The sequence below is a fragment of the Jaculus jaculus genome, chromosome 1 (genome assembly GCF_020740685.1).
Source record: "Jaculus jaculus isolate mJacJac1 chromosome 1, mJacJac1.mat.Y.cur, whole genome shotgun sequence".
Taxonomy (NCBI): Eukaryota; Metazoa; Chordata; class Mammalia; order Rodentia; family Dipodidae; genus Jaculus; species Jaculus jaculus.
The window spans coordinates 208,791,439-208,804,491 of NC_059102.1; the positions used below are offsets into that span (position 1 = coordinate 208,791,439).

General features: G+C 37.9%; 1 protein-coding gene across 1 annotated transcript in view; it reads left to right on the forward strand.

The window, feature by feature from the left end:
- Positions 1 to 13,053, forward strand: part of LOC123457768 (disintegrin and metalloproteinase domain-containing protein 25-like) — a 39,585-nt gene that overhangs the window by 4,531 nt on the left and 22,001 nt on the right. Inside the window, exons 2-4 of the mRNA XM_045142401.1 lie at positions 7,512 to 7,566; positions 7,685 to 7,764; positions 10,485 to 12,568. Of these exons, the coding sequence (XP_044998336.1) occupies positions 7,512 to 7,566; positions 7,685 to 7,764; positions 10,485 to 12,568 (2,219 nt within the window). The remainder of the gene's footprint in view (positions 1 to 7,511; positions 7,567 to 7,684; positions 7,765 to 10,484; positions 12,569 to 13,053) is intronic.

A 13,053-nucleotide genomic window follows, 5' to 3' on the forward strand; every position in this document is an offset into this window, starting at 1 on the left:
AAATCTTGGCCTAAGAGACAACTTGAAGTGCTGTAAGTTGATGGACTAGTCTGGTCAGAGCTGAAAGACCTAAATGTAGTAAGAGCTATGAACTGTGAGGATTAGCTTGTGCGGATGAGAAAGAGCTTTGCCTGGACCTGACTAGAGGCACTTTGTGTGAGAGTCTTGCTGTGATAGCTGTGTCCTTAGAACTTGTACAGGATTGCATTCGTAGAAATGGACTGGTGTGAGCAGAGGGATATGGCACAGAAATGAAATCTTTGGGCTAAAACTGCAAGTTTATGAGAGATTACAGCCATGGAGAGTGGGCCAACTGACTTGCTTTGGGACAACAGAAAGCATACAGCCTTTTGAGAGGGCCTAAATGCTCAAGGAGTGTCCTGTTCTTCAAAGTCTGCTTACTCACCCCTATATTAACAAATTAGCACCCCACCTGGTCTTACTGAGTATACAAATGAAGAAAAGAGAGGGTCATTGAATTTGCAACACTCTCTTGTGCTTTTGAAATGGTCATGGGCAGTGTGAAGCAGGTTTGCTAGTTGTCTGTGTAGAGACCTTATGGAGCCATGAGGATGAACCATGGGTTTCAGTGGAGACCCAGTGGAGATGCTGGGACCACAAGATGACTGCCAAGGAGAGCTTCAGGCCCTGGATGATGTTTTCCAGGACTGTGAGTAGGCTAGCTGCAGGGGTCAAATTGGAACTCCAGAGAATTGTTGCTGGGTCAGAATTATTGGACTTGGAGACTTGTTACTAGCTAGAGTTGTTGGACTTGGAGCTACAGAGTTTAATGTTTGCTCTGTTTAAATCTTGTATTGGTTGAATATATCTTTACTATGCCAATACCATCTTTTGTAGCATGAATGTTTATTCTGTGCCATTATGTGTTTTGTGAGGGTATTTTGGTATTAATATTCAGTTAAAAACTTTGGATTATGGGAATATTTGAACATCATTGTGATTGATAAATCTTGAATCTATGGGTACTTTTAAAGTTGGACTGAATGCATTGCATTTTTCAACATGGATGGTTATCAGTTTATGGGGTCCAGGAGCAGAAAGCGGTGGTTCAGGTGTTCCCCATAAACTTAAGTGTTCTGAATGCTAAGTTTCTAGCCAATGGTGAATTGGGAATTAACATCTCCTGGAGGGAGTGTATTGTTGGAGGTACACTTATGGGTACTATGGCAAGTTTTCCCTTGCCAGTGTTGGACACACTCTCCTTTTCCTATTTTCCACCTGATATTTGTCAGGAGGTATTGTCTACCCTCTGCACATGCCATCATTTGTCTCTGCCATCCTGAAGCTTCCTCTTGCATCTGTAAGCCAAAATAAACATTTTCCCCCTCAAGCTACTCATGGTTGGATGATTTCTGACATCAATACAAACCTGACTTCAAGAGTGTGTTTCCTGGGCCCTGGTAAATATAACAGAGGTGGCTCATCTCATGCTAAGGAATTGGCTTTTCAACCGATGGTTCTTGGGTCTCCCTGATATTCACTGACATCAGACAAAAACAGATCCTCAGCTGGGCGTGGTGGTGCATGCCTATAGTCCCAGCACTAAGGAGGGAGAGGTAAGAGGGTTGAGACCACACACATTAAATTCTAGGTCAGCCTGACCCTGGGCTACAGTGAAACCGCATCTCAAAACAAACAAACAAAAACACGGGATTCTCTAACCAAGAGTGAGAGCAGCATAGATAAATAGTATGAACATAGACATTTACAAGACTTTTTTTGCGGGGGGGGGGGGGGAAGGTATAGACTCTTTCTTTAGGCAAAGAACACTGGAAGCTTCTCTCTATGTTCTAGGACATTCCAAGCCATAGGGTTCTGATTTTCTTCTCAATACCAGGTACAAATTCCTTCCCAGTGAATGGGCCTTATATCTAATTAGAGAGCAATTGATTACTCCATACATATGTACCACTATTGTGCCTAAAACAATGTAGGCCAATTTGCTACCCACTAGAAAAATGTTAGACGCTATTGCTGAAGACACCACAGGCTACAATCACAGAACACTGAAAGATATCACACTGGAAATTATATGGAAGCTAGTGCTGGAAAGTGCTGTGTCAGCTGCTGGGGGATAAAGGAATCCAGCAATGTGAACAAGAAGTGGATCCTATAAGCTACAAAATCAATCAGCCAGGCAGGATGTTGTATTCTGTTGAAGGCATTTACTGCATGTGTTGAGATCATCATGTGATTTCTCTCATCAAGTGTATTTATGTGATATGTTACATTTATTGATTTCCATATCCTTAGCCATTCCTGAATCCTTGAGATGAAACCTACTTGATTGAGGTAGATGATATTTTCATGTGTTCTTGGATTCCATTTGCAAGACTTTAAAAAAAAGTATTTACATCTAAGTTCATTAGGGATGTTGGTCTATATTCTTTTTTATTATTGTGTCTTTGTTTATTTTTCCCCAAGGTAGGGTTTCACTGTAGCCATGAACTGAAATTTACTATGTAGTCTCAGCGTGGCCTCAAACTCATGGTGAACCTCTTACCTCTGCCTCCCAAGAGCTGAGACTAAAGGCATGTGCCACCACACCCAGCTCTATCTGGTTTTGATATTAGTGCAATGCTGGCTTTATAGAAGAAGTTAGGGAGCACTACCTTCATTTTAATTATATGAAATATTTTAAGAAACAATGGTTTTAGTGCTTGTCTAAAGGTTTGGCATAAGTAACTGTTCTATCTGGCTTTTTGGCCAGGAGTCTTTTAACTACTTCTTCATCTTACTGAATGTTACTGCTAAACTTAGATTATTTAATTCTTCGGTGTTTAACTTTCATAAATCATATTTGTCAAGGAATTAATCTATTTCTTCCAAATCTTCCAATTTGATGGAATTCTGGATTGTGAAATATGTCCTTATGATTCTTTCAGTTTCACTGGTATCTGTTGTAATGTCTTCTTTGTCATCTCTAATTTTGTTAATTAGGGCCTTCTTTTTCTTTTGGTTTGGATTTAGGTGGGGCTTTATCAATCATGTTGATTTTTTTCAAAGAATCACATCTTTGTTTCATAAAATTTTAAAATTATTTTCTTAATTTCTAATCCATCAATTTCGGTTCAGTTGTTGATTATGTCTTTCCATCTAGTACTTTAGAGTTTGGCTTGTTCTTGTTTTTCCAAAGTGTTCAGATGGATCATTTAGTTATTTATTGGTTGTCTCTCTTTTTATGTAGCGTAGGCATTTAGAACTCTAGACTTTCCCCTTAAAACTCCATTATTCTCTCCCAGGCTTTGGTAGGATTCTCATTCAAACCCAAAATGTATTTATTTGTTTTATGGTTTCTTCAATCACCAAATCATTACTAACAAGTGTGTTGTTCAACCTCTAGGACTTTTTGTATTTTCTCTTATTTATCTTGTCATTTCTAGATGTATTGCATCATAGTTGAATGTAATAAAAGAGTTATGCCAATTTTTTCATATTTGTGGAGATTTGCTTTATGTTTCAATATATGATCTATTTTAGAGAAGGTTCTGTGAACTGCAAAGAATGGACATTCTGTAGAGTTTTGATGGAATGTTCTGTATATGTCTGTTAAGTTCATTTGATCTAAAGTGTTGTTTAACTCTATTATTTATCCATTTTCTGTTTAGATGATATGTCCATTGAGATAAATAATTTTAAAATTATTTTCTTAATTTCTAATTCATCAATTTCTGTTTTGATCTTGAATATTATTTTCCATTTGGTACTTTTGAGTTCATATTGTTCTTGTTTTTCCAAAGACTTCAGATGGATCATTTAGTTATTTATTTGATGTCTCTCTTTTAATGTACTGTAGGCATTTAGAACTCTAGACTTTCCCCTTAAAACTCCCTTATTTTTGCCTAGGCTTTGGCCTGATTTTCATCCAGTTATAGAAAATATTTTTATTTGCTGTTTCGTTTCTTCAATCACCCATTCATTATTAACTGGTATGTTGTTCAATCTCCAGGAAGTTTTGTATTTTCTCTTGTCATTTCTAGCTTCATTGCATCATAGTTGAATACAATACAAAGAATTATGTTAGTTTTTTGAAATTTGTGGAGACTTGCTTTATGTTTCAATATATGATCTATTTTAGAGAAGGTTCTGTGAACTGCTAAGAATGGGTATTCTGTAGAGTTTTGATGGAATGTTCTGTAGATGTCTGTTAAGTTCATTTGATCTAAAGTGTTGTTTAACTCTATTATTTATCCACTTTCTGTTTAGATGATATGTCCATTGACATAATGGTTTATTAAAGTCACTCACCATTGTGTGGGGATTTATGTCAAATTTAAAATATAGTAGATACAGCTTTATAAAATTTAGCACACCATTATTTGAGCATATATGTTGAGAATTATATTTTCTTGTTGAATTGCTTTCTTGATGAGTATAAAATGATTTTGTTTTAATCTCTGTTGATTACTTTTGGTTTAAAGTCTGTTTTGTGAGATATTAGTATAGCCACACCTGCTTGTTCCCTATTTTCCTTTGCTTAGAGAATCTTTTTCCATTATATCATCCCTGCTGCTGTCTGCCTTTAATGGTAAGGAGGGTTTCTTAAAGACAGCAATTGGATAGGTCCTGTTTACTGATCCAGCATCCTTTGAGGGCATTGCATCCATTGCTATTCAGAGTTATAACTGTAAGGTGTAAGTTAATCTGTGCTATGTTGATGATTTTGTGCATTTGGTGTTTTCTTGGTCTTCATTGGCTTCCACAACTGTTCTAATTTTGATTATTGTTATGTTTTTCCCTTCTGTAGCCTCTTGAGTCTATTTACTCTACTCTTCAGTATGACATATTCCACTAGTATTCCCTATAGGGCTGGGTGAATGCTGGTATGTTTGTTTTTATAGCAAGCTTTCAGCAGGAGAAGCTTCTTCTATTATGAGTCATAGTTTTGCTGGGTATAGTAGTTTGGATAGAAAGCTATGGTGCTTCAAACTTTTAAACACTCTATTCTAAGTTTGTTTAATTAGTGCTTTAGCTATAATATGACATGGGAAATATGTCTTATGGTCCTATCTATTTTGCATTCTACATGTCTCATGTACGTGGATCAGCTTTTCATGTGTCACATTTGGACATTTTTCTGCTATAATTTAGTTGAAGGTATTTTTTATATCCTTGACTTTACTTCTGTATGCACATGTTTTGAAGTTTGGTCTTTTTAAAGAGACCCAAATTTCTCTCATTCTTTCATATACTTTTCTTTTTTTTTTTTTGTATTTCTCATTGTATTTTGATCATCTTTTCTATTTTCTTTTCCTTACTCTCAAGGACACATATTTTGTCCTTCACATTGTCTAGTCTATTGGTAAGTCTTTCCTGGCTGCATTTTATTTGAGTTATTTCATTTTTGTCCATAAAGTTATTCTTGAGCATCTCTGTCTCTTTACTGAGTTCAATTTTCCTGTCTTATTTTTACTTTATCATTGCATTTAGTTGATTATGCATTTGTTCCTGTCCTCTTTGCATTCATTCAGATATATATTGAATTTTTAATCCTCTTGACTTCACCTTTGTTGTATCTGCTTATCACAATTGTATTTTGGAAGTCTATGTCTAGAGTGTCTTCTAGGTAGTTCTCTTTGGAAGCTTCAAATATGGGACTAATCACTTTTGTTGGGAATGACTTCTCATTATTTCTTCTGTTATTTGATCTGCTTAGGGGTTTCTCTCTCTGGATATAATTTGTTTGTCTTGGTGAGAATGAAATTATCTGCAGCTACATTGGAGATTTTATTGGCCAGCTGTTCTCTGGGAAGAACTTTGAGGGTGGTCTACATACATACCTAGGCTGGGTATAGAGCAGAGTAAACTCAGAGAGGACCTAGTCTTCCCTGTTATGGGGGTGGGGAGAGGGGAGAATGGTAGTGTATTTTTCACAAGCATGACTGGTTTGAGTACAGCAGGCATGCTCAGCAATTATCTAAATGGCCTAGTGCCCTGTGCTCCAGGGCACATGCGTGGTCTGTATGCCAACCTAGGCAAGTGTAGGGCTGAGAACATGTGCTGCTTGCTGGGGATCTGAGAAACTTAGCCTGCCTTGCTTAAGAATTGCATGGGAGAGAAGTCTAGCTCAATGTCAGAACTGAGTGCATGGGAGAGTGTGGGCAGAGTTAAGTAGGCCTATCAAGTCTTCCATACTGTGGTGGGGATGAGGGTACTGACAGGTTGTCTACACACATTGGGATACAGGAGGATCACTCACCTGAGAAGTGAGTGGCCTAGTCTGCTATGCTGGGTTAGAGGTGGACCTGTGAAACTGCTCACCCATAATTCTCAATGCATGTAGCATTTTCTAACTTTCATCAGACATAGTCGATAATACTTGGATTACTGCTTGCTCCAGAAGGTGTGTTCATTTGCAAGCACTAAATTTCCATTCCTATAGCATACAAGTTCCAAGAGACCCAAATCCACATAGTCTGATTCATCTCAACCACTCCTCACAATCTCGTACCAGTTCTTTATAGGACAACTTCAAGTTGCTGGCATGAGCCTCCAGACCAGATAGAGTTTATGGGAGGATGGATTTATTGAAGCTTACAGATCTAATGGTAGAACAACAGGCAAAGCTCAGGCATTTTGCATATCTTAGGCTTAAATTCCAAATATGCACTCCTAGTGATACCTCCTCCAGACAGATGGCTTGAGATATAAATGAAAAGCTTTAAAAAACACCTGAATCAACTGGGAGACACTCACTTAAATCTCTACATGTGCCATAATTCTCTGAGGAGGACTATGTCTTTTGTTATATGCTGTTCTACTGTTTGGTTGGGAGCCTCTAAACTCATGCTTATGTGTCGTTCTAATTCTTGGAGTAAAATTAGTTGAATTAGAATGTAAATGAAAGTGAAGGCTAGTTGATACGTAGGATACACATATTAAGTTGAAGATGTTGTGAGAGGAAAACAGATATGGTTAAAGATGGTGTGTATCAATTATGAGTCACCAAATCACATTATGAAAGATGTTCTAACCTTTCAGGAGCTGTGGCCTGTGAAGTCATCATATAAAATTAAATAGAGATTACAAAAAATCCGTAATTCAAATATTATTCCAAGTTTTTTTCTCTATGACCTGCTTGAAATATGAGGTTTTAGGAAAAAATTCTACTGGATCTGTATTGGTTAAGCTCATTCTCAACAAAACTATAGCTTTAATGAATAATACACTTATATCATAAAGTATTCCATCATCATAATCCACGAGAAATCAAGCCAGAGGACATGTGTGGACATTCTTTTTACTGATCTTGTTGTCTTTTAAGTCTCTTAGCATGTTGTATCAGAATCACCTTCTTTATTCTACGTTATTACTTTTCCTAAGAAATCACAACATTGTGTAACCCTAATGAAGGGGACTATATTCAGCCTGAAACAAATCAACTGCCACCTATGCACAATGGTAAAGTCTGAGGGAAGAAAATCTCATCTGGTGTCAAATAAGCATTAATGAATAATTCTTGTTTAATCATAATGACTTGCTAAAAACAGAATGTCAATGATAAGGAAATGTTGAAAATTCAGAGAGCAAAACAGCAGTTTAGAAGTTAGTGAAAAGTGTTAAATGCATGGGAATGTTTGAGAAAATTCAGGGCTTTGAATGAGCTGTCTGGGTGTCTTATCCTAATCTTATGTGCGTATTCCCTTTCCCTGCCCTCTCATAGACTGCAATTTCTTTTGCCAGAAGTGTTGGCAGTATACTGCAGAAGTAATAAACATTGATGAATCATTCATCTACATTAAGGTGGGCAATTTGCTCAATGGTTGTTGAACGGACTTTGAGATTTGGTATAAGGATGGTGGGCACAATAAGGGGACCTGAAAAGTGGGAAAACATCACTGGAAAAGTTACTGGAATTCACTGCATATTTCATAAGTAAATTTTAATTGAGAATAATATTGTGTCTAACCTTGAGTTATGTAAGCATTAGGATGGATAAGAGTGGTGTGGATATAAATTAATTAAGATCTTTGATGGCCAATTTTTACAATGTAATCTACAAACAGTAACTCAAATACCAGGGCTATATATATTATACATATACTTAGTAAACAGAAGGAGGATTTTGGAAAGAATATTGGTGGAGAAATAATAGTAGATACCAAAATTATGTGAGCTTTGTGTAAAATTAATTGGTCGGAAAAATAATGATGAAAAAATAAATATCTAAGGACAGGTGCTAGTTTAATGGTTCAGAAGGGGCTTTGGCAGTCAAAGAAACTTATGATCGAACATCTAGTTTTGTGCCCCATGAGAATTTGAGAATGGGAATCATGTCTTTTGCTGGGTCTCTCATTATTCAGATAGAAATTTTTTTGTAAAATTATTTGGAAGAAAATGGAGATCTCCATTAAAAACTGTGATCAGAGAAGAAACTATAGTTGCCTTCTTGAAAAGACAGATTCTATAACTGACAGGAATATTATTTTGCAGAAATTTAGAGTCAAAATAAAAGAAAGGTTCAGGTGAAAAAAGCCCTAGGTTCAGGAAACTATGGATAATGGAATACTTCTGTATTCCCTACTGTGGGAAGTAGTGATGATCAGATCAATGTGTTTATATTCCTTGTAGCAGATTTCACTTTACATGATAGTTCTTTATTGCCTCAGATTATCTGGCAGTTTTTGATGTCATAAGTCCTCTGGATATTTTCACATAGGTCAATGAAAATAGGCAACTTACATGTGAAATACTCATTGTATGTTTCCACACTCTCGGAGTGTACCTCTGTACCAGACATTGTGAAAAGTGCAGATGATTCATTTATTTAGGCTTGTATCATGCACTTTTTTCCCAGGTGTGAAGCACAGTATCTATATGTTACTCACTTTTATTAACATTTCCCTCAAAAATAAAGCAACTAACCAGCATTGTAAGCCAGGCATTGTGCTACTACCAATTTCTTATTTACACAAATATGTGCTAGTACATTTATATATATTTTTTCTTTTGTGGCAAAGTCTCACTCTAAGCTAGGTTGATGTGAAACTCACTCTCCCGCCAAGCTGGCCTAAAACTTATGGAGATCCTCTTACCTAAGAGGAATAATAAAATTGTAGGCATAAGGCATAATCCTGGCCCCATTTGTTTTATATAACCTTTTTAAATTTATTTTTATGGGTTGGGGGAGGTTTGGCTCCCCAGGGCCTCCAGCCACTGCAACTGAACTTCAGACACATGCCCCCCTTTGTGTGCATGTGCAGTCGTGTGCTTGCATCACTGTGCACCTGGCTTAAGTGGTACCTGGAGAGACGAACATGAGTCCTTAGGCTTCAGGGGCAATCACCTTAACCACTTAGCCATCTCTCCAGCTCTATTTAACCACTTTTTATCATTTAAGTTTATATATGAGGAGGGTATAGATATTTTTATTTCTATGGTAAATCCATTTGAAGTTTGATCTTTGGAGCTACGTTACTTCTAATGCTAAAATGCCAGGAATTGTGATGCCATTATCTCAGCATGCTAACTTCCTGAGAGTTTCATCTTTTTTTGTGGTTCCTTGGATTTCTTTATTTCTCATAGAATCTTGTTTTGTTTTCAGTATCCTTCCAACCCCAACGTTTAGTGTCCCAGTCAGAGTTCTTTTTCATGTTATATGGTGAAAAAGTTTGAAAAATATTTTTTGTCTTATGAGAATATTTACCCACAAAAAAACACTTGAAAACAGGATCCACCTATTAATCGAAGATACTCCTACCAACTCTAGTAGTTTCCATCAGTAAACAAAGGTATCTACTCTATTTAATACTATTCCTTACCGTTCTGTTCTTTCTTTTCCATCCCTTCCCATCACATCCCATCCCATCCTCTCCTATCCTACCCTATTCTACCCTAGCACTTTACATGGAAAACCTGTAATATGAAACTTTTGGAAATGAAAATACTTTTTCCATTAGGTAAGTACCATGGGGCAATTAATGTGACTGCTTTTTTTTAAATATAGCTCTCTTAAGTAGTAGTATAACTAATTAATTCATCATTTGATAAAAGATGAACTATTGATTTTATTCCAAGTAAGTATATATACAAGTCAATATTGCATCACTGAAGTAATATACAGACTTATATACTTATCTATTATATTATTATTATGTATATAATGAAACCTAATAAGAGTTCATGTATTCTTTACCTGTGTTCAGAAGTTATGAATTTAGAGCCTTCATACCCACCATCTGACTGTCCCACAACAGTTGGAGCACATCCACTGCACCTATGCCAAGTCATATCTTTTCCCCATATATAACCTACACTCTGTGCATTTTTCCTCCACTCTAACCTGATCATGTTTGTCCAGTCCTGTGACCACCATTGTTTTCCTATTTCTTTCATTCCTGCTACTCTAATGGATGGATTCTGCCGGTAGAGAGAGCATTAAGGGTCAGTGCTGCATGCAGCCAAACCAAAGGAGGATACAGGAAGCAGGTTCTCATACTACCCGTTCTTGCCTCCCTCTACAGGACATGGTGGCTGTAGATGAGGCCCTGTTGCATATCAGAATCTCGGATCTGCACCTCTGGCTGGGAATATGGTTTTTCTTCTCTGCATGGCCCCTGTCTGGGCATGCTCAACTCCACAGTTCACTAGAAGTGGTGATACCCTTGAGAGTCTCTGGCACTAGTAGAGGCATGAGGTCTCCAGGCTGGCTAACTTATAGTCTGTACTTTGGGGGCCAGAAACATATTATGCAACTAAGAGTTAAGAAGTTTTTGATATCCAGACACTTGTCTGTGTTCACCTACACTGAGCAGGGGAATCTCCATGAGGACCAGCCTTTCATCCCAAAGGATTGCTACTACTATGGGTATGTGGACGGGGACCCAGAGTCCCTAGTTTCCCTTACCACTTGCCTGGGAGGCTTTCAAGGAACATTACATATAAACAACACTGTTTATGAAATCAAGCCCAAGAGCCCTTCTTCCATATATGAACATCTAGTTTATAAGATGGACAATGTGGAGACAGAGGTGCCTCCCATGAGATGTAGATTAACAGAAGAAGACATAGCACAACAAATGAAGCTTCAAGAGAGTGCCAATTCCATGCTGATGCAAAGTGATTATAAGGGCTGGTTCACTCATAGATGGTTTGTTGAGCTGGCAGTAGTTATCGACCATAATCGATTCATTCATCTCAATGGTAATCTCTCCAACCTAGTACAGGAAGTATTCACTATAGTTAATGAAATGAATTTCGTTTTTGCTTCTTTGGATGTTAATATAGCTTTACTTGGAATTGAGATCTGGAATAAAGGAAATCCTGTGCCTATAGATGACATAAGAGCTCTCCTCGGTGGCTTTTGCAAATGGAAGATTAAGAACATTAATCATCGTATACAACATGACCTTGCACACCTTTATGTTCATAAAGATTATCGCCAATATGCTGGCTTTGCCTTTGTTACTGGTATATGTCTCCCAAATCTTAACTGTGGAGTCATGACTCTCATAAGGAACAACTTGTTTAGAGTTGCACTTATTGCAGCACATGAGACGGGTCACAGTTTGGGCATGGATCACGATGACCACACCTGTACATGTGGGGAAAGAGAATGCATAATGGCTGCAATTTCCAACAAATCCAGGAAATTCAGCAACTGCAGCTATTCGTATTTCATGGCACAGACTGCAAAAAAGACTTGCATGCGCAATGCACCAAATGAATCACACATCTTCTCCTGGAGTTTCTGTGGGAATGGTGTCGTTGAAGATGGAGAAGAATGTGACTGTGGTTCCTCTATGCTGTGTGAAAAAGATCCATGCTGTATGGTAGGCTGTGTTCTGAGATATGGTGCTGAATGTGCCTTTGGGCTTTGTTGCAAAGATTGTCTATTCATGCCACGTGGCACAATGTGTAGACAAAGTAACAATGAATGTGACCTCCCAGAGTGGTGCAATGGAACCTCACACAAGTGTCCTGAAGATGTGTATGTGCAGGATGGGAGCCCTTGCAAGGATGGTGGCTACTGCTATGAAAAGAGGTGTAATCAGCGTGATGAACAGTGTCGCCAAATTTTTGGTAAGGAAGCCAAGAGTGCAAATCAGACTTGTTACAGAGAAATGAACACCCGAGGAGACCGTTTTGGCAACTGTGGTGCCACCAGCAAAAAATACCTAAGTTGTGATATCTCAAACATCCTCTGTGGCAGAGTTCAGTGTGAGAATGTGACAGAGATTCCCTTTTTGCAAGACCACTCCACTGTGCATTGGAATCACTTCAATGGTGTCACCTGCTGGAGTACTGACCACCACTGGGGGATGCCCCTTCCTGATGTTGGAAATGTGAAGGATGGCACAGGCTGTGGTGAGGATCATGTATGCATCAACAGTAAGTGTGTTAATAAGTCAATTTGGAGAAGTGATTGTTCACTAGACACCTGCAATAGGAAAGGAGCCTGCAACAATAAACATCACTGCCATTGTGACTTGGGGTGGAGCCCCCCACAGTGCCTGATACAGGGCTCTGGAGGGAGTGTTGACAGTGGCCCTCCTCCTGAGAGAAAACCTTCAGAAAAGGTGATCCGCACCCATAATTCCGTTGGAATGTATGTTTGGATTCCTTTTTGTTTTTTGTTATTCTGTCTGTTAATTTGCCTCTATATAAAGGTCAAATTATCACCCAAGAGGCAAGAATCCAATGTCCAAACATTGCCTGAGGCAGAAAAGCATGGTAATGAACCTTGGAAAGAAGAGTAGAAGGTCAAAACTTCAGATGGCACTGAAGAGAAAATTACTCCAAATTCATAAACTATGCCCAATCCTTTTGCAATTTCACTTTGTGTTAGCTTGTAGTGTACTGGTAGTAGCAATGCTATTACCTTTCTCAGAACTAGTCAGAAACTCTCAGAAATCTACCTTGTTTCAGGGCCATACACACTTACCACTGAATAAAAGTAAGCCCTATCATATGCATACTTTTCATTATTTTAAGCCATTGATAGATTTATTCTTTTTTTTTTTTTTTTTTTTGGTTTTTCCAGGTAGGGTCTCATTCTGGTCCAGGCTGACCTGGAATTAACTCTGTACTCTC